General features: G+C 38.4%; 1 protein-coding gene across 2 annotated transcripts in view; it reads left to right on the top strand.

Annotated features, from left to right (window-relative positions):
* SH3RF1 (SH3 domain containing ring finger 1) overlaps positions 1-22,026 on the top strand; it is a 72,453-nt gene extending 50,427 nt beyond the window's left edge. For both annotated transcript variants that reach the window (XM_048941275.1, XM_048941276.1), the window contains 8 exons: positions 731-1,033; positions 1,812-1,922; positions 8,942-9,093; positions 10,713-10,883; positions 11,032-11,291; positions 14,879-15,237; positions 17,367-17,701; positions 20,986-22,026. In XM_048941275.1, the coding sequence (XP_048797232.1) occupies positions 731-1,033; positions 1,812-1,922; positions 8,942-9,093; positions 10,713-10,883; positions 11,032-11,291; positions 14,879-15,237; positions 17,367-17,701; positions 20,986-21,154 (1,860 nt within the window). In that variant the 3' untranslated portion in view covers positions 21,155-22,026. The remainder of the gene's footprint in view (positions 1-730; positions 1,034-1,811; positions 1,923-8,941; positions 9,094-10,712; positions 10,884-11,031; positions 11,292-14,878; positions 15,238-17,366; positions 17,702-20,985) is intronic.
* The last annotated feature ends 570 nt before the right edge of the window (positions 22,027-22,596 follow it).

Genomic DNA, 22,596 nt, shown 5'->3' on the forward strand with positions numbered 1-22,596 from the left:
TCTGCAAATCGGGACTGTTCTTTTGGGGGAAGGGGAGGAACCCCATTAGATAAACTTGAAAAAGAACTGATTTCATGTTTTCACACAAATATGCTGTCTCAGCATCCTGTTCTGTGCTACTTGTTGTCAGGCAGTATAAGGATATAGTTGAATTTGCCCTACTGTGTAATTAAATTTGTGCTTAGAAAGCCTGTTTTTCACTTTTGCTACTCTTATAAGTGCATAAGTAGAAAGGGATGCTCGGAGGAATGTCTTCAGGAACCTGGATGCAATGGTTTGGGTTGGTGTCATAAACAACGAAAAAGGCTTAAAATGGAACTGAGCTTTTAAATAATACAGATGTTTATATTATAAGGTCAGAGGAGGCTGTTGCGATTTAGTCTGACTTCCAGATAACACAAGCCATGAGTCTTGCTGAATTAATCCAACTTTGGACCGGTTCACATCTTCCTTTCTGCACTGAGATCATACCTCCTGTTGGTGGCCCACACCAGTCCAAATCTAACTGTGCTAAGTTTGTAGTGGAAGACTCATCAATCTCTGTTGACTAATTTGTTGGCCAGTGTGGCACATCTTTGAGGTTTTGAGTTGCATAGTTGTAATTTCACTGTGATATGACTAGTAAAATTCGTGTGATTAATTAGTAAAATATAAAAATAGAATTTGGTTGTCAGGTGATCTTTATTTAGAAAAATATACTAATATTTCATGTGTGAATATTTTCTTGTAGTTTAACACAGCAGCCAAGCAGCTGATAGAGTTGGATAAGCCCTCAGGTTCTGCTGTAGACTCTGGAGAAGGTACCTCTGGGGCAGCCCTCAACAATTCAGTCCAAAAGCACAGCGATACTAAGAAAAACACCAAAAAACGGCACTCTTTTACCTCCCTCACTATGTCCAACAAATCCTCACAGTCTTCTCAGAATCGCCACTCGATGGAAATTAGTCCTCCTGTCCTCATCAGCTCCAGCAACCCAACTGCAGCAGCACGCATAAGTGAGCTGACGGGACTTTCTTGTAGTGCCCCTTCTCAGGTAATTTATGTGAAATTAAGAATAAATCATGCTTTATTTATTAACTAACTGTAAAAGCTTTTTCTTGCATTGTTTATTCCCAATTATTTCTTAAGCGCAATCAATGTTATGATGTCACAAAGCTCATCTTCAAAGTTGACGTTTTAAAGAAAAATATTCACGGTGGTCCTTAAGAAATGATTGCAGGTATTTTAGGTCTTCTGAGGTTTTTTGTTTTTTTTTTTTACTGCTCTTAATTTCTTAATCACAGGTGGTTGTTAAATTTTAGAAATGATGACTTAATTCGTTTTCATCTAAATTGAATGTAATACTGGATATCACTAAAGCATATGTAAGTGAAAGGTAAATTCAGTGTGAAAGTTGCATACGTTCCAGAAATGTTAGTCTGGTGATGATAAGTAGTTATCTGGATTAATTTATTTGTTAATCTCATGCTTCTTCAAAGCTTTTACTTGCAATCTACAGCAGTTGGTTAACAATTGTCTGCTTCACATAAAGAACACATTTTGAGGGTGGAGGTAGTAACGTTCCATATGTAGTTCAATGCATCTCTGAAATTTCAGAAGTATCAGATTTATTTTTTACAAAAAGAAGTGTCATCCAGTACCTTTTTCATGAGTATCTAACCCAAAATTATTTCTGTTGCAAAATTTTGGGTGGTAGAAAGAATGCTGATTGTTTGGACCACGAAGCTTACAGCTGTGTAAAAAACTATTCCTATAAAGTTAATCAGAACTGACTCTGTTGTTTTTTGTTTGCTTTTTTTTTTCCCCAACAGGTTCATATCGGTACTACAGGGCTGATTGTGACTCCACCCCCTAGCAGCCCAGTCACAACAGGGCCTTCATTTACCTTCCCATCAGAAGTTACTTACCAAGCTGCTCTTGGTGTAAGTACTGTTTAAGGAATCTCATACATCTCATACAGCTTTGGTCTGTACAGTCACTTTTCTTTCTGGAGTTCTGATACACTGATTTGAAATAATGGTCTTATGATGGTGATCTATGTCAGATGATAGTATCAAGTACAGCAGAAACATTTTTAATAAAATAATTCTTGCATCATGTGGTCCCCATCAATTTCTCTAGTTTTCCTCAATCTGTTAAACTTCTTTGATCCCATCGTCCTGAAAGTACCTGCAAGCACTGGGCAAACAAATACATGGTTGATACTGATGTTAGGCAGAATACAGTTCTAGTTAATGTATTTGCTGCAAGCATAAGATATTGATTTGATTTGTGAGTAAGACGCTCAGTTTTGGCGACGATGGGTTAGAAAGGATCTAAAGCAGAATGTCAAATTTTCTATCAGAAAGTCTTTTTTTCCCTCTTAGTGACACTTTTTCTTGTTATTAAGAATCAGTAGTTCTTAATTTGATACCAGAGTGGAAAAACACTTTAGTGTTGGTGCAAAGTCATTAAACTACCTTGGGTGCTTTAGTTGCGTAAGCTTGTTCAAAAGCTATCTCACCATCAGTACCCATAGGAATTAAATTACAGTGCTAAATGCAACATGGAGTGAACCTTTGCCACAGGATTGTCCTGTTTCCTGCAGTGATGCTTTCTCTTTGTGATAACTAGGTTCCTGGTTACGTTTCCAATTAGGCATATAATTCCCATTGAGAATCTAAATTATTCTCCACCACCCTTTTAAAAAGTCAATAACCTTCTGTACATCATGTTCAATTTCTTAACTAGATTTCAGCATGGTTAGAATACAGGCTTACAGCTCAGGCTATGGTCAGATTGTTCTTTTCCTGTAGGTGATACTAGGTGATTTGACTGAAGTTCATCTTTTCCACTTGCTTCAGAAACTTACTTTAATTTTAGAACTATGCAGAACAGCTCTGATAGGAAGTGATGATATTTTCCCTTTACATACTTTTTCCCCTCTGAAAACACCCTCCTTAACGTTTTGAGCAGTAATTTTAAGCTCCAGAATAATTGTGCTGTATGATATGATATTCTAGTGATTGGCCTGAGTTGTCTTGCTTTGGTATTTTTTTTGCTTGAGTAAAAGCTTCCCTTCCTTTTCTCTTCATTTATGAACATTATTCAAATAGCTGGAGGGCTGGGATGGAACGAGGAGCATTTCTCTTTTGCATGAATATGATTTTATTGGATATTGTACCTGTCGATGGTTTTGGTGTTTCTGACATTATTTAAAGCGATTGATTGTTCTTTGAGAGTAAGCCATTTGATACAACTTGTTTTGCTTCGTGCTGAGCTCAAATAAAGGGAGAAGGAAGAAATAAGAAAGCATGTGTGTAATTCACAACCAGTGATGAACAGGAAGCTTTGCTGTAATTAAACTAGATTTGATTAGGAAAGGGATGTACTTCTGTGTGAAAGAGAAGCCAGTGAGCACTGTCACTTTGGGCAAGTAGCAGGAGAGAACCTCAGATTTGTCCCGGAGGAATTTGGGAAGACTACTGCAAGAAGGTAATGTGGATTACAGCCCAGCTGAGGTGCCTCTGTACCAATGCGTGGTAAATAAGCAAGAGGATATGGGTACCACGGTGCAATTAGAAAACTGTGACCTAATTGCTATCGTAGAAATGTGATGGGAGGAATAACACAGCTGGAATACTATGATTGAGGGCTACAAGCTTTTCAGAAGGGATAGGCAGGGTGGAGGGGGTAGGGGATTTTTCTTCAGTGTTAAGCAGGCGGATAGGCTGCAAAGAGCTGCCTCAGAGACAGCCACAACCAGGTTGAGAGCCTGTGGGTTAAAATTAGGGTCCGGGCAATAAAAGCAGTCCACCTGATCAGGGGGAGCCTGTTGATGAGGCCTTTGTGCTTTAGATACAGGAGGCATTGTGCTTGCAGGCTCTCATCATGATGGGTGATTTCAGCTTCCTAGATGTCTGCTGGGAAAGCAACACAGTGAGCTAGAAAGCACTCGAGGAGATACCTGGAGTCCATTAAGCATAACATCCTGGTCTAGATACTAGACAGACCAACCGGAGGTGAAGCATTAGTGGACAGTGGGCCAGGTGCTCACCAATGCAGGAGAGGTTCTTAAAGAGGTTATTATTGAAGGTAATTTGGGCTATAGAGAGCACACACTGAGTGAGTCTGTGATCTCAATGAGTATGGGTCTGGCATAGGGCAGTCAGCATCTTGAACTGCCCTCAAATTGCACAGGGGAGGTTTAGGTTGGCTATGGGGAAAAGCTTTGCAGAAAGAGTTGTTAAGTGCTTGAAAAGGCTCCCCAGGGAGGTGGTTGAGTCACCATCCCTGGGTGTGTTCAAAAACCATTTGGATGTGGTGCTTACACCAAGAGTACAGGGATGTTGTTTGGATGTGCAGTGAAGACAGGCTGAGGGAGCTGGGCTCCTTCAACCTGGCGAACAGAAGGCTCCAAGAAGACCTTACTGCAGCCTTTCTGTCTTTGAAGGGACGTTATAAACAGGAGGGAGACCCAACTGCTTGCATGGCCTGATAGTGATAGGACAAGGGAAAGAAAAGGGGGGAGATTTAGGTTAGGCCGAAATTTCTTTACAGCCTGCTCTTAACTTCTGTAAGACAGATGTGGATTATTTTAGAGAAGATGTTCTTACCTGTCTTGTTTAGGTAAAAAGTCACTCTTAATAAGATGGTTGAGATGACTTCCTAGCCTCCAAATCTGTGACTCTTGTATCTGCTTACAATTACAGGATGACACTTCAGGTTACCGTGTTGCTTTTTACAATAGTTTTGAAGATGCCAATTGCATTCCTTTTATTTTGTTCCCTGTTGCAGATGATACTTGGTACCAGAAGTTGTATGAGTTGTATGTTACGAAGTTGTAGCCAAAACTGACAGAAATAACAGTTGAGTGCTTGTGTTGAATGGCCTCATAAGCTGTCTGCTGCATGGATCTCATCAGCACGTTTTTATATGCATTAAGAAAGCCTGTGGTAGTTGAAGTTTTATTTTACAGCTTGAAACTAGTTCTTTTGCCAGCAGCATGAAATCTCATTTTGAGGTTTGGTTCTTTGAAATTGAAGAAGCTGTGAACTGAGACAAACTTCTCCTAGCTGAGGCTTTTGATTGATACTATCGCTTACAGTGTTCTCTGGAACTTCAAACTACAGCTTTGTCCTTAGTAGAGACATTAATTGGTCTTTTTTTCTTGGCTACTGGTGTTTTTGAACCTTGCGAGCAATTAGTATGTTTGAAGTTCTTTGTAAGATATTTATAGCAGATGTTAAGTTCAATAGTTGTCGGGTAAAAATAGGCACATGCAGTTATGTAAGCCACATTGACTTTGGAGGGAGCTCCTGGATGTAGTTTATAAGGCAGTTATCTAATGGGGGAGATCCAGTTGCCATAGTCTTTGCCAGAAAGCAATGTTATGGGAAGTATGTGACTCAGGCTGTGATACAGAAGAAAGAGATGAAATACACCACAGCTAAGTTTGTTACATTCATAAGCAGCATAAGAAAAACAGGCAACAGATAGCTTAACATCTTTTCATTCTGTCTGTTATATTCTCTTGAGCTGTGGAGTGTGTTTTGGACTGTAGTTGCCCAGATATCCACACTCCTAACTATTGAAGCTAAATATATTATGTTCAAAATAGTAGCATATGCAAAATAGATGGTCTATATTTGGATGATTTCCATTAGTTTACATGCTGAAGGCTTATAAAATTTAAAAGAATCCCTCTTTCTGGTTCTGTTTGTTCTCTCACCCACCCACACAAAAATTGCCCTTCTGTGCTGAAGTGCATAAGATAGTCTGATCTGTTAGTGATGAGACACAAGCTGTGAGAGTTATCGTATACAGATGACTTACAACTCTCCTTCCTGTTGTTCCAGCTGATTCAGCAGTGTACGTCAGGAGGAGGTTTAAACAAGAACTATCTGAGTTTAAACCAACAAATAGTCAAACTAACTTCTGCTGCTAAGAGGAAGCAGCTGAAAGAAATGATGTTTTATGTGAGAGGCCTGCACTTGATAATGCGTAGTTCAGGAGTTTTGTGAAACATGAGCCTTAATTTGTTAGCTCTGAGGGGATTTTGTGAGTTGTGTATTTTTTCCTATGCCTTGTGGGAGTGAAGTTAGTTAATTATTATTTTTTCCACTGTTTTGCCTTGTGTTTTTCTTTTGGTGAGCTGATTGCTGGTCTGCAGCTGACCGATAGGGGAATGAAGCCTAAATATATTTAAAATTAGTAATATGTGTGAGTTTCTAGAATACTTAAAAGTACAATTTGAAATTTTTAACATGATTATCAAATTATATAGTGTTCCATGTAACAATTAAGAAACAATCATCATGCTTCAGACATGTATGAAAGATGCCATTTTATGCTGAAAGTACATTTGCTGCCTGTAGAGACATTGCAGAAAGCTTCGTTATTGTTACCAACTCAACTGCCTGATATAAAAAATACTTGAAATTATTTTGAGAAATACATTTTATTATATCATTTGGGTCTTGCATATATTCTTTCACAAAATGCTGACCGTGGAGACCATCAATATTAGCTTGTGCTGAATGAAGGTAGGCATGTTTCTCAGTAGCTGCAAAAATAGCTGAGTGTTGGATAACTTACTGAGAACTTAACTAGAGCATTTGGGCCCATTTTATTAAGCTGTAGCAGTGCCAGCAGAGAAGCTGTTGTCTCCTAAAGCCTATCAGGTAGTCTGTTTAAATTTCTGAGTATTTGCCCAGTCTTTAGGGGTTTAATTGGGCTGTGGCTCACTGCAGGTTTCATTACCGTAGTAATAGACATGGGGAGGAGAATGGAGCAAAATAAAATGGAGCTGGGAACGTGCCTTTATTGCTGCTAAAAATTCTGTCTATAATATGTGATCTGATTAGTACAACACCCAGCAGTTATGGTGTTAGAGATGCAGGAAGTATGAAAGCCATGCCTTGGTGCATGGATAGGTGTAAAGATTTCACAGAACCACTGAATGGCCAGGGTTGGAAGGGACCTCAAGGAAGATGAATCTCCAACCCCCTGCCACATGCAGGGCCACCAACCTCCACTTTTAATACCAGCCCAGGCTGCCCAGGGCCCCATCCAACCTGGCCTTGACTCACTTGAACACCTCCAGGGACGGGGCATCACAATCTCTCTGGGCAGCACCTCACCACTCTCTCTGTAGGGAACTTGAATTTCCAGCTGATCAACTCTAATGTGCATTTACAGATTCCACCATGTGTAACTGAATCTGCATTCCCCAAAAAAGATGAGAATTCATCCGATTTTATACAGTTGCCTAAAAGTTAGTTACTTACGATCAGTTTGGATTCACATACGATGTTTGCTGAAGCTGATTGGCAGAGGAAATTCTGCTGTGAAGCAATGAGAAGAGAAATGCTAGTATTTCACGATGGAAGTTATTTTACAAATATTGAATGGTAGGAGTCTGGAATGTTGAAGCAAGTGTATCTGCAGCTCTTGTAAAAGTTGTTAGTATCAACGTTCACAGTTATTTTCCACAGCTCCTTTGTTTTGGATACAGTTGGTCTGGTTTAAAAAAAAAAAAAAGAAAAATAATGCAGCATTAGAAAAATAATAAAGTATTTTGCAGTTTACCTTTCTATTCATATTCAATTAAGCTTAAGTTTGACAGAAACTATGGTTGCTGTAAGAGACGATCAGTTTTCTCTAGGTTTTGTACCATTTGATCATGTAGTGCTTCACTGTGTCTTGATTTGCTTGTGGTACTAATAGGAATGGGAGGGTGGTTGGACTAGATGATCTTGCAAGTCGTTTCCAACCTTGTGATTCTGTGGTTCTCTGTTCTAGTCTTACGTTGTCATCTTTTTATTAATGCTCACACAATGCAGTGAGGTACTAATCCCACAGTGTAGAACTACTTAGTCTGTACCTTTTTGTTTAGGAAAACAACAAGCTTTTAGATGTAGGTTGGTTGAGGGGAATTAAAATTGCTTTCAATGCATTTATATGCAGATGTACTGAATGAGCCAGGCAGCGTTTCAGTACATTTTGTGAATTTCTACTTTTGTGGGGTTTTTTCTAGATCTCATTCAGCACAAATTGGAGCATTAAAGATCGATTTAAGTCCGAGATCATGTATGGAATGAGTTCTGTTTTACATTATGAAATATGTGAGATTTCTTTATTTGCTTGTTGTAATGCAAACAATTATTTTTGGAAGGAGAAAAGTTCTGCTTTTCTGAGATAATTTTCCCAGGAGTGTCAGTACACAAGCTCCTGAAGAATTGTCTGAGGCTTTATAGAGCAGAAGGTAACAATTACGCCATTGAGTTTCAAAAGGCATAGAATCCTGTAGGCAGAACCCCTGTTAATATCTGCCTGGAAAGGAGCTTTGCCTTTTTACTGGAGTGTTTGCTAAAGATTACCAATCTCGATAATACCGAATTTCAAAAGCTAACCCTTTAAACTAGAAGAATAAGTGAAAGCAGTAACAATAGCTCAGTGGCTATGATCTCATGTTGTGCTTGCTTTTTGTTACCCATACATCAAAAGAAATTTTCCCCCAAAGGGGTGGTTTGGGGTGCACTGCTCTCAAATAGTGTATTACGTTTCAGCTTCAGGTTTCAAAAACAGTAATGTTTTGAAGTACAGTCAGCAGTAGGATGCAAAATCAGCCTCCTGGAAGGCCTCTGAATTTCCATTGAGTCCTATCCTTAAAAGATGTTACAGTTAGAAACAATGCCGTCAGTTTTTTTTCTCCTAGTTTACTCGTCCTTTGCTTAATTAGCTGCCAAGACTTCAAGATTTAAACTTGAAAAAGCAAAACGCAGGCAATTCAAACTCTGTATTTCACCAGCAGGCAGTGGAATGTAGAACTTGACTCTTTTTTTTTTGCTTTTTTTTCTTCCTTCGCATATCATACTTGTTTGAGTTGAATCAGCTGAAAAAAATATTGCTCGTTTGCTGAATTTTTTTTCCCTTTTTCGTTTTTCCTTCAAAATATCAGAATATGAATCCCCCTCTTCCACCACCACCTCTGTCTGCTGCAGTTGTGGCATCAGCCTCTTCTGGACCTCAGCCTGCAGGTGTAATTCAAAGGTCTGCATCAGGATCAGCTGACCAAATGGCACATTTAAGACCACAGACTCGTCCCAGTGTGTAAGTAAAATTGAAACATTCTGCCAATCAGAAAATGCAATGTGATCAGTGACTTCATTTTGTAATTACCTCGTGTCGACTGGTTGTGTTCTGCTGAAATTCCCAAAAGCCACACATACTACTTCAAACAAAAGCATATTGGTGATATCCTTAGATGGCCTGAGTACAGAGTATTGTTCATGTCATAAGTAAATATCAGCTGATGCCATTTGCTTAAAAAAAAAACAACAAACTTCACTTCAAAAATATAAAGCATTTATCATGCAGAATATGAATGAATCTTGAAGTTAGTGGTGAAGACTGTATGAATTGCAAGTGGCAAACAGTGGAGTGAATTTATTTAAAGTTTTCAGTTACGAGTGGAATGAAAAGTCTGTTCTCGTATGGAATAATTCATGCTAAAACAGTGAAATACTGTTCCTCGTTTAGTCTGTTATATTAGCAAGTCTTTGTCAGTCTGCTTGTGTAAGTTGCAATTGAAATTTGATTGAGGATTCTACGGTTCAGTTAATTACTGGGTGTCAGTTTGAAATGAAGGCAGAAAGCTGCTAGTTAACATTGTTTTCACGCTTGTGTAAGCAAGTGTGTATGATCCTTCTGGTTGAAAGTATTTTGTGTATTAACATGTACTTGTGACAACATCTTTCTTGGAAACTTCACTGTATGCAGTTTGGAGAATAAGAAAAGGAAGAAAAAAACCAAAGTGGTTGAGCCATCTGATAAGACGCATTAGAATTATGCAAGGACCTCTATTGTCCTGTGTTGGTTTTTATTGTTGCACCAGGTTTCCTTCCTGTCCAAAAGAATACCCATCATGTGTAGCAGGTGCATCTGGATTTGGGCCTTTTCTTTGGTGTCAAGCATTTTTAACACTGCTCCTTGCGGATCATTATTGCTTAGTGCTGTTAATCAAGTTCCATCTCATTTATTCCCATCTTCCATCTTCAAAGGATTGCTTTATTTGAGGACACTAATGAAATTTGCAGTGATTTAACTAAAAGGGAAGTTAATGAACACCAATTAAAGCACATCATTTGCTTTCTTGCTGAGGTTCATTACAGGGCTTGAGACACAGCTTTCCACAAATATCTTTCTTTAAAAAGGAGAAGAAGGAAAAAAAAAAACTAGAACATTTCTCAACTCTCATTTTGATTTAAGTTGTGTTGTATTATGTAGTAATGCTGCTTTGCAAGGAAAAAAAAAGCTGTAAAAGGTTAATAACTGCTAGCTAACTTAGCTATGAATGTCAAGTTGTTGTAAAACTTAGCATGTCATGTATTAGAAGCAGGTGTAGTGAGAGAGGTGGGTTTTGGTGGGATCTGCAGCTGATCAACACATTTAATTAAGAACACTAAATTAAGGAAGTGCTCATTCTTACTGGAAGTAATGTACGTTACAGTAAAGTGCAATTAGGAGAATATTTGTTAATGGTCACTGCTTCCAGCGATTTTGTCAGACTTCTGCTTTAGTATTGCAACAATGTGATGGATCAGCTATCACCTAGCCTCTTCTACCACATCTTCTCATTTCTGACTCTGAACTCTCTCTGGTTCAGAAGCACAAGTGATGTTCTTAACTGTTGTAATTTTAAGAGCTACCTCTACTTTGCTGTCTTTCAGATATATTGCTATATACCCTTATACCCCTCGAAAAGAGGATGAACTGGAACTGCGGAAGGGAGAAATGTTCTTAGTATTTGAACGCTGTCAAGATGGCTGGTTCAAGGGAACTTCCATGCATACGAGCAAGATTGGTGTTTTTCCTGGCAACTACGTGGCTCCAGCTACGAGGTATGCTTTTAAATGGGTGTCTAAATAGTTCTTCTGGTTTCAGGTCTAAAATGATTGTGTATTTAATCCTAATGCTAGCTACTGTCGGAGCTGCAGATGAGTGTCGGTGTGCCTTGTGTTTCAGTATTTTGTTGTTAAATTTTGACAGGACAGTGACAAGTGCATCACAAACGAAAGTTCCTATGTCTACTGCTGGTCAAACAGGACGAGTGGTGACTGTGGTCAGCCCTTCCAGTGCTGGTGGGACATCTCAGAAGCTCCAGGGGAACGGTGTGGCAGTGAACTCTAGCACCGTACCCACAGCTGTGGTTTCTGCAGCACATATCCAAACTAGCCCGCAAACCAAGGTCCTTATGCACGTGACAGGACAAATGACAGTCAACCAGGCTCGCAACGCAGTTAGAACAGGTAAAAAAAAAAACCCAAAAACAAACAATTGAGCAAAAAGCTTTGTATGTGCAGTAGTATCTTTGTGGTAGACAATCCGTAGGGTCTGTCTGAGCAGGTGGCTTGAGTCAGGTTGTGTATAAATATGTTGGGTTTCTTAAGCATTTATTTAAGTAGTCTCACAGAGCTGAAGATATTTTCTAGAATTCCAGTGTAACTCTCTGAATTTTTGAATCTTTTATTACTCTCTTCCAGTCAATTATATGCACATACATAATCCTCCTGTTGGAAACTTACATAGAGGTGCTTTAGTTGGAATTACTTTTCTATTCCAGTGGTACCTGGAATGGAGGCATTATGTGATCTCCCCTACTCATATGCAAGTTCATGTGGTAATAAAAACGATATGAATAAGAGTCATTGTGTATTTTTCATGTTAACAGTGTACAGATAATTACATAACTTCATATTACTGTACGTCAGCAGCACTTCTAAATTATCTCTGATTATCTTTGAAGATGTCTAGAATTTTTTTTTCTCAGGGCTCAGCATTGTTCTTAGGCTTTTTAGTTTGTTGTCTGCAATTGGCTGTAACTTTGTCCAGCTTTGACACTGAAACCCTGAGGACTGTACTGGCTTCAAGATGCACACCATCTATGTCGTAAAATACAGTATTTCTGATAGGTATTACTCTGTCTCTTATGTACAGGACAGGTCATGTGATAGTGAAACTTCTGATTATTTAAACCCTGATCTTAAAAGATCGATAATGCTGTTTTCAGGAGTTTTTGTGCTGTTCCACTGTGGATTTGCCAAGTTAGGAAAATAGCATGCAGCTAGATTCTAATCTGTTTCAGTTGTTGGATTTTTTTCTTTTCTTTAGAAGAAGAAGTCCAAAAACAACAATTAAAAACAAAACCCCAAAACACAAAATCGGCTTCCACTGAAAACTACCCTGGTGTTCCATCTTTTAGGCTCTAAGGTCTCTTGGCTGAAAGAGTCATGAATGGAAATATTTTAGTGTTGTTTTTCTTTTTTTTTAATTCACTAGATTCTAATTGTCAGAGCAGAAGAGAAAAGGAATTGCAAATGGTATAATCTGTTATCAGTTCAAGGGTTATTGCTCCTTATGCTCTCCATCCACGAACTTGTAGAACCCATCCTTCTTTCAGAGTCATGCAGCTCCCCAGACTTCTTACATATGCTCAGATATCAGCACTGGGTCTGTTTGTTTCAGAATCCATGTGTATGTCTTCAGATACTGTATTTCCTTAATTGGCCCATCTTCCTACAGTCTGATCTTAGGCTGGAACAGATGCAATAATCCTTTGTTACAACCTCATTCTTTACTTTTAGATTAAAAAAAAAAAGAGAGAGAACAACACCAGGTGCTATTGGCAGGCATTAAGAGAAACTAAGCAAAACATGCTTTCTTGCCTCTCAGGCACAGGTGGTTCCTACTTGAAATCCTTTCAATCTCTCTGGAAGCTTGCAAGTGACTGTGCAAAAAAGAAAGCTCCTGTGGGCTCCAAAGACTTTTCTGTCTCTGCATCTTGATGCTTGTCAAGATGAATAAGTTCTTACAGTTTATTCAGCTGGAAAACATGACAGCATATTGCCCACCAACTTCTCAGGTCCCAAATGGAAAATTCAGAGCAGCAGAACTCTCTTCATTGGGAATTTTAACACTGGCTTGTGATGTAAAAGTATACTTTTCAGACAGCTATAGACGTGTTCCTTGTAAAGGCCTGTTTAACTGGAACTGAAGCAATAATAGCTGTGTTATATTCAAATGTTAGAGAGAACTGTGTAGTCAGCATCTGAAATGTGATCGTCTTGAACTGCTGCTGTCTGAGTATTACTCTCCTGATGAGGCTTCACAGGCTAATGCTGCAATTCGTAGGGCTCTTCTTAGTTTCTGTTTAGCTTAGGGCTTTGGGGATTGTTCTTCAAATTATCTTAGTGCTGCTGAAGACAAGCAGTGTTTGAGGAGTTCGTTTTCCTTCTCTGAAAGGAACTGGGAAAGAAATGTACATCATACCTGTTTCATTAAAGGATGAACTGTATGGAAATAGAGGGACTTCAGATGCCTACCTGTGGTTTCTGTTACAGTTCAGAAAACAAAGCCAAAAAGCAATTCCATACTTCCGCTCCATTGATTGCATGCAAGCATAGACATAGCTTGCAGAACAGCAGGTACTTGCAGGAAAACTGGTTTGATCTTACTAACAAAAGGTAGTTAATAATTGTTGGATTTCTTGGTTTGTTTTTGTTTTGTACTTTTTTTAATAATTAAAAAGCCGCTTTAGGTTTTACACTGGCCTGTGTTCTTATCTTTTTTTTTGAAATGTTTATGATAATTAAAAAGATCTGATATGGTGGGAGACATCACATCAAAAAGTATACATAGCATTTAGTGCTGCTTTCTTATTGAGAAAGAACTTGTTTCTTATCTCAGAGGCAGTAATTGCATATAATACTTACTGTAGTATTGTTGCATCAAACTGAAGAACTGTGTCAGTCTTCTCTAATACACTGTTGGTACAATCTACCAGGGGAATTTGTAGAGGGGAGACTGAAGAGAGGAAAGCACTAGAGGCTTGGTTCCAGGATATTACTTCTGTAACAAGCCTGATACTCTTAATTAGTATCTGAGAAATCAAAATGAATCGGTGTATTTGAGAAGTGCCTGCACCATACCAGAGGGTTCACCCTTTGCTAGATGTTGAGTTTCAGCATATTTGAAGGACAGACCCTGTGCAACAATGGAATGCTGCATTTAGCTTTGTACTGTACAGCTGAGATGTCTGCCCTTCATACCACCCGGTGGTACAGAGATGTCCAACCTGTTTAAGTGAGCTAAAGCACGTATTCTTGACAGTATTACTGTAACAAGCGATGTTGCTTTATGGGAAGGATAAATTCATGTAGAGATCTGTGCTTTGCAGCTGGGCTGCAGCCCAGGTTAATATATTCATCCCTATGCTGCTCTCCAAGTTTCTGCATCAATGTTGCTTTTAATTCACCAGGGATATGAGTAAATCCATTTCTATATTTAAACATCCCAAGAGACAATAGCATATGTTGTCAGAAAAACCACTCATAGCAGTAATTGCCACTGTGCTTGCTGTTTGAAAGACCCACTGAGTCTGTTGTGGATTTTGTTGAGGGAAAACAATCCCATTATATTTTTAGCAGCTTCTGTAAAGGAGTGTTTCTTTCTGCATTGTTTTATTTGCACTGACAACAACGCAGCATATAATAAGGAACAAACAAATTCCAGGCAATATTTATCTAGCTCTTGTGAAAATGCTTTTTTGCATGTGAAGTACTTTGCTTAGCAGCTTGGACATGTCCTCAATAGCTGCAGTGCTGTTAAGCTTGCTGTGGCATACTGGTGCAAGTAGATGACTAGGCATATGCTGCTCCACTATTAGGTGGAGATAAATTTGATGCTGTGTAAGATGTTATGGTAATATAAATGCAAGTGATACAGTAGGAAGAAAACTTTGTTTTAAAATCAACTAGTTGCAAGGCAGTGACAGTGCCTCATTTTTTTGCATGCCTTGTGCAAAGTTGAACTCTCTCACGTTATTCTTTTGTTCTAGTTGCTGTACACAATCAAGACCGGCCTACAGCAGCAGTCACACCCATACAAGCACAAAGTCAAACATGCCTTATTCCTGCAGCTGTGATCATTCCCCACCATTCCGTTGCCTCCCAGCAGCTCCAGTCCCAGCTTCCAAATACTGCTGCTTATGTCACAGCTGTGAATGTGAACCGTTCAGCCATCCCACTGGCATGTGCAGCAGCTTCTTTGAATTCTCCCAGCGTTGCTGCTTCATCTTTGGAGGGAGATCTAAGCGGGAGAACTGTGAACACTCACCCTGTAGCTCCTGCGTCTCCAGAGAGCTCTTTAGCAGCTGGTGGTGGTGCTGCTGTCAGTAAAACAGACAAGGATGTCAAGGTGCGTAGAGAATCAGATCACTCCCTTGAATGCTCCTGTTTTCTTCATGCACGCTTCCTAGAGCTCTATGTTTTTTTTCCTACCTTTGCTGAATTGCAGCACTGTAAGATGAACAAGGCTTAAACTGAAACTCAGGCAGCCATTTTGTGACTACAGCTGCAGGCAAGCCCATTCGTGGCCATTCAAAAATACGGGTATATAAAATACAGAGCAGACGTTGGAAAAGGGTTAAAACAGAGTAGCTGGTTCATGCTGTTATTTGGATGAAAAATGGTGAGTTGAGGAAGATCAGAAGAGCTGACTGACTGTTGGGATTTTAAATAATTTATATTGTGGACCTGAAGCCAGTTTGCTGGATACCTGAGAAAGCTGCATGGTTAGCAAATGTTAGCTGTAAGTATCTCGAAACTTATATATTGATGTAATAATGGAGGAGGGGAAAAAAAAAAAGAGTAAACAAAAAAAAAAAGGCAATGAACTTACAGGACCATGAAGAGTTCAATCTCATGAAATAAAATTCATACTTAATGTTAATCAGTATTCCTTTAGGTTGGATAAATGAGTGGAAAAAATGAGCCTTAGAAAATTTTTCTTCCTTGTTAAGCAGACACACAGGTAATGGAAAATGTGTTACAAGCAGTGTTTGTTGCAGAAGGAAAAAAAGAAAGCTGAAAAACCAGACATGTAACTGTCTTTTTGAAATGAAGGTCGGTCTGGCAATTCCATTTTTTTCCTTCCCATTTGAAGTACTTTACTCCACATCCAGATTCATTTTTACTGTCCAGCAGTGCCATTATGTTACGTTCTTGGCAGAAACGTTCCAACAAATTTCTAGCCATTTTTGTTTCACAGTTGTGGAGTATTTAAAACCTTTTTTCTTCTTTTTTTCCACAACTTCCTTTAGATCTCAAATGTTTTAGGCATTACCTTGCTACTTTTCACCCACATACTCTTCATAATGAAGTTTATGAAAGTTTTAATCATAGGCTGTAACAGTGATCTCACCCACTTTTTAATTATTTTTGTTGGTTATTGTTGAATGGAGAAACATAGAACTTGATTTTAAAATGACTTTCAGTTGTAACCACTGAAAACAGACCAACGTGCCTGTAGGAAGGACTTTTAAAGAACAGATTTAGAGTTAAAGGTGAAAGATGCTAATGTATTTGGACTATGCTAATTCCTTTGAGTTTCTCTTTTTTCTTTCCCATTTTGTAGACAGCAGCTTTTTGCTGAAATAGCTTGAAGTTATTGGAGACTTGGAAAAAAGACAGAGGATTTTTCATTCACAGTTCACCAATTCCACTGTATCCTAAGCTGTAATAAAAGTCTCACACTGCTGAGCTCTTCTCTTTCTGTGGTTAGCTTATAGCTTATTTTTGTCTTCGGGGCTTACAATCTGGCACTTCTCCTAAGCACTAAATTCACTTAGTCAGGGAGTTGGTGAGAGAAGCGCTGCCGCACCCCTTAGAGGAGAAAAAAACACAACAAGAAACACAAAAGCAGCTTAAATAATTCTCTTCAGGGTGAGTCCTAGTCTTCAGGGATTCCTGTCTGGGCAAGCAAAAAGAATGTTTACAATTCTCCCTTCTAGCAGAGCAGCAGAACACAATACATTCCTCTTGTGGCAAATTTTTTTTGCTAAATATTGTGAAGGCCTTCCCTTACTGAAGGAAAACAAATAAAATACACTTATTGAAACAGCAGCCTCCAGGGCAGACTTTTCTCCCTGCTTGGTCTGAGATAACATGGAAGTTTCTAGGAAGGAACAGAGAGTTAACGGTTTTACTTTGTGGATTCCCCTTTGGGGGTCTCTAGTGACTCCCTCCTTCTGTAGGCAACTTTCTGGTCCACTCAAGTTGCCTTTTAAGGTTAGCCTCAAGTTACCTTAACTAAGCAAAAGGGCTTAGCTGGTTTATGATCTGAATAAGTTACTGTCTTTCTCTTCACAGTTTTAGTAATTCTCTTTCTCTTTTATAATTTTCATAATAGTCTCTTGCAATGATTTCATCAAGCATTTCCTCATTACTAAGTCTCTTCTGGACAAGGTGGCATCTGTAAGAAGGGAGTGTTTTAACTCTTTGTAGATTACCTTTGTTCTGAAATGAGGCACTGCCCTTTGCTTACAGAAAGAAAAAAAGGGTTTGCTGAAGCTGCTTTCTGGAGCATCCACTAAACGCAAGCCACGGTTGTCACCTCCAGCATCTCCAACTCTGGAGGTCGAGCAAGCAGCCGCAGAGTTAGCCCTGCAAGGTGCAGTTGGGCCAGAGCTTCCATCAGCAGGAGGTCATAGCAGAGCTGGAACCTGTCCCACTGACTGTGAGGTCTCTGGGCCAGCGCAGGAGATGCTGCAGCGGAAAACGAGTTGCCTGGATTCTGCTGTTCCGGTAGCACCACCACCACGGCTGCCTTGCTCGTCCCTGGGTCCGGTCTTGAACGAGTCCAGGCCTCTTGTCTGTGAAAGGTAAGTTATCCTCAGCCTCCAAATTTAGGCAAATCAAAAAGAAAAATTGCACTCTGATGTTCTCTGTATATTAGAACTGCTAGCAGTTGTTCAAAATGCTGAGATCTTGTAAAAACTGAGTTTGCTCTTCTAATGGTGCTTTACATACTTTGCAACCAACTTTAATATTTATGCTTGTTTGCTTTTTTTGAAATTTTGGTGTAAATACATGGTAAAATACAGTGATATAGCCTTGAATGAGAGCTGAGGTAGAGAGAACAGGTCTCTTTTGCAAAACAACATTACAGTTTTGCATATAGGATTATCAGGTTAGATGTTTAAGATTATTGGCAGTACTTAACTACCAACCCAAATCTATGCTGAATAAGTAATTTATCTCTGTGTCAGATTAATACATGATTTCTGAAACAGTTGCAGAGATGCTTTTCCTACATGACTTCCTTGTTACTTTGCACTCCGCATAGGAATTGTTAGGGTAGCCTCTGCATCTCGACAAGTGAGACTGGAAGTGCGCAGTTGAACCCTTGTACTTCGAGTCTCATTGATCTTAAGCTACATCTGTGTATTAAGAGCCAGGCAGTATGTATGTTTTTACTTTCTTTTGACCTCTGTCACACCTTCAACATTATTTAAAAGTTTCTTACTGTTTCTATGCAGTTTTCTTGGAGGAAATTTCTATCTCGTACTGAACTTCTGAAGTGGATTTACACTTGTAGATGGAAAATAAGACAAGATTTTTCTTTAAAAATAATTTATTTTCATAAAATCGTGAGTCAGTTTGGCACAGTAATATGTTCTTCTGCTTTGAATGTGATAATAATATCAAATTAATTCTGGTATGACCAGTGAATATTTATATGAAGCTATTTGCATCTTCACAAAAAATACATTTTTTACTTTAACGATGGAGACTCATTTCTTGGAACTACTTACTGAGAATGATGCTGTATACTTATATTAATCTAATAATAACATATATGAAAAAAAAATCCTTTTAATAAAACTGTATCCTTAATATTTAGGGAAGTGATAGTCAGTAGCGGAGAAATGCTACCACAAGTTCATTCCTTATGTCAGTGTATTTAAATAGAATTTCATATAGATTCTCTTTGTGCTTTTCAGGGCAGGTTTAATACTTCTCTTGCTGATGTGCTCTTGTCACTTTTTCTGTTTCTTTAGGCCACATTACTTGTGTTGCTTAATAGGACTATGTACTTACATCCTAACTTCTGTTCTGTCTTCAGAGTATCTTGTGAACATGAATCAGTGTTACTAGTTCTAGGGAGGGATGCATAGAGAACGCACTGTATCTTCTGTTAAAATTATGGGAGAGGGATGGAAAAGTATTCTTGCAAGAAACATCACGAGGAGCTGAAGAACAGAGAAATCCCCTGCTAAGATTGTTCTGCTCTTACATATCACAATTCCAATCACAAGCTGCAGTCTGGAAAAAACCACAGCAGTACTCTGACTTTGGAGAATAATTATTAGCATTCAAGTTCTGTTTTCAAAGTCGACTATAGGATTTAGGAGTTATGTTCTGCTGATGTTGTGCATGAATAAGAAGTGCCTGAATCAACTCTGAAAAGCACTTGAAAATATTTGTTTGATACAGAGTTTTCCCCAGAGTCTTGCCTTCGTTTCAGACACGGGAACACATTCTTCATTGTAATCCCACTGTTTTTCCATTCAGTAAATTGCCAAGTTTTCTTACAGCGTATTTAGTGTGTGTTCTGTAGAAAATTAGAAGTAAAACTCCAATCCATTCATACAGAATAAATGGATTAACAGATTTGCGTGTACACAGGCTCTTTGTGGCGTGGATTTGCAGATCATTACTTTGATACCTGTGGCCATTTCTCCAAAGGAAGGGGAGGTGGTGGCATTGCCTTTCATCTCGCTGCTGCAGATGTTTGTAGCAAACCAGCAGTTTGCTTCCCATTACTATGCTTACTCTTCTCCCATGAGCTAAACTGACTGCCTGTTGGCATCCACTCTCATCATATCATCATATCATATCTTCATTGAGTCCTGTTTCGAGAACTGATGAAGTCCCAGTTATGACTTGCTATACGTAGATCTCCCAAGAGACTGTAACTATTCACACAGTGCTGCTACCCATTTCTGAACACTTTTAAAGATGCAGGCAGACTTCATTTTTTGTGATGATGTGTTCTTGAGAAGAATGCAGTCGTTTAATATTGTGGTATTTCAGTGTTACAGAATTAACTGGTGTTGTTAGGGCTGTATTGAGCTACAGTCAGTATTTTGCCTTCAACAGATGGTTAGTTCATTGTTTTTCTCTTAAAAAACAAGGACAACAAAAACCTTGATGAGTGCAGTGTTCTGATTTGAAGCAGAAACTATTTTTTGTCCAACACATCTAGTAGCACTTCACTGAAGGCTCTCTAACCTTAGAAGCTTTTGAATTCTGCTGTTACCTGTTGATTGTATGCAGTTTCAAGGTGCAGACATGACTGATTGTGTAACTAGAGGCTCAACTATGGTAATTATCAGAAAACTTTCAAGAAGTTGGCATAACTGTCTATAGAGCTATAACATGTAAATTTTAGGGTTATGTGAACTCAAGCCATCATAGAAGAGACTAAACATAGAAGAGTATTAGAAGCCTGTACTGAATGCGCAATGTATGTCATATTTGAAAAGTGATTTTATTGTGAAAAAGTGGAAAAATAGATTTTTATCAGCTGAGTGCTGAAGGAAATTGTTGGGTTGAACGCTTCTAAAAAGCATTTATTTTGATGTTTATTTTAAATGTTTATTTTTAATGAAGTAGTACACCAATTGTGCAGCTGTTTAATTAAGATGACACGCGTTCTTTACTTGAAAAGCTCTAAGATAAACAAGAATAATTAAAACCAAAAGCAAATTAGTAGATGTTATTTGTTACATATTTTTGTTCTGTGCACGCTTCCTTAAGAGCGTTCCCTGGGATAACATCATGTTAAAGATACAGTTAAAAAATTATGCTCAATTTCTGTTGTGAATGCTTTGATTATAGTTGAATTGTTCTACTGGAAGAGTCTCAAACTTGCCTTCAAAAATGTGCTTATGGTTTTCTCCTGTTACTTGCCTTTTTATCATAGGAGATGCATGCTTTTAACTTAAATTCATTACATTATTATTATCTTCTGTCCAAGGCATACTTAACAGTTTTAGACAGTTTCTTGTTAAGTTTGAACATGCATAGAGATATTTTAAAGGCATTGTTTAAAAAATAAGGCAACTAAATTTTGTTTTTTTTTCCCCCCCCTGTCAAACAGGTACAGAGTTGTGGTATCCTATCCTCCTCAGAGTGAAGCAGAACTTGAACTTAAAGAAGGTGACATTGTATTTGTACATAAAAAACGTGAGGATGGCTGGTTCAAAGGCACTCTGCAACGAAATGGAAAAACTGGCCTTTTCCCTGGCAGCTTTGTAGAGAACATTTGAGAGAATTGATTCCAAAAGCTTCAAATCACACCGTACTGTAAAGTAGCACAAGTGTTTTATTAGAGAAAGCACAGTCATGAAATGTTTTCGAATGACTGTAATGTAAACAAAAATATACATATTTTTACAGTGTCTATAGCACAATTACACCAGCAAACAAAGAAGATGAAGGCATCTGCTGGTTTTATCACTTTCTATTCTTGAGTGTGATGTGTGCCTTGTACTGTCTGATTTATTATATAGAAGAACTTTTTTCCCCACGTATGTTACATAAATGAACAATTGTTTACAAGGCTGTAACTAATTTATTGTTTGTTTTTTTTTAAACTTGAATTTTGTGTAATAGTTAAAAATCTCGTGGCTATGATTTTAACAAATTATTAATTTATGAAAGAATAGCTAAGGGGAAGCTGGATTCTCTCCTTATGAGCAAGCGATTATATCTGATAAAGAGCCTGCCATTTATCCTCTGGACATGTTTCCCCTGCGGTGTTTAACAGTGGAGTAAGTCTCTTGTTTTATGAGTTAATATTGAATGGTGGTGATGTGGCGTCAAATAGAATTTGCCCAAGTGGGGGAAAAATGTGTTCTGTTCTTTGAATGGAGGGAAAAAAAAGTCAGTGGTGTTCTTCAATCTAGTTCCACTCCTTCATAAATCACACAAGTGGAGTAATGTTTCCAGGAGGCAAAGATGTACGTGAAAAAATGTTTGAAATTCAACCATCCCAAGGTTAGAGTGATCTCAAGGTTAGGAAGGAAGAAATTTCAGAGTGTCAATGACAGTTTCCCCATACCTTCTGATTTTGTAATAACTGGGCTGTTTGAACAAAGCTTAGCTTTGTATATTTGGCCTTTTTTTTTTTTTTTCCTTTGGCATTTTGTGCTCAGGATCCAACAAAATTAGAGGGAATGTTGAAGTCCGGTACTTAGAGGAATAATGTCTTGAAAACACCTGTTTGATAAGACTGAATATAAAAATAAAATTACACATTGTACTTACTGTCTAAAAACGCCTAAGAAGTATAATTTGCTGTTTTCTTCTCATACTGATGTGCATGGCCAGGAGGTGTTTTACAGTGTCTGAGCAATAGTGGTGGTAAGTGATACACTCGTGTTAATGTAAAGGCTGTATGAAACACTGTGAAAATTTTACTAACGTCTTAATCATTTCTACTTTGTTATGTTCTGACCTTTTCTTTGTCTTGCATGTGTTACTCAACTCTTGCAGTAAAATAGCTGTGCATGATTTGCATTTTCCTGTTCAGTTACCTGTTACTGGGTTGTTTTGTTCTGAAAGTTTCCCGAAAGCCACTTGACCAAAACTAGTGATCAGCTCACTTCCAACCAGAGAAAGTGTCCAGTGTTCGAATCATTAATAAGATATTTTCCTTTCCTTGCAGCTGATGGATATAAAGAACGCAGCCTGCAAGGGAAATGTTAGT

Source organism: Lagopus muta, chromosome 4, assembly GCF_023343835.1.
Source record: "Lagopus muta isolate bLagMut1 chromosome 4, bLagMut1 primary, whole genome shotgun sequence".
NCBI classification, from domain to species: Eukaryota; Metazoa; Chordata; class Aves; order Galliformes; family Phasianidae; genus Lagopus; species Lagopus muta.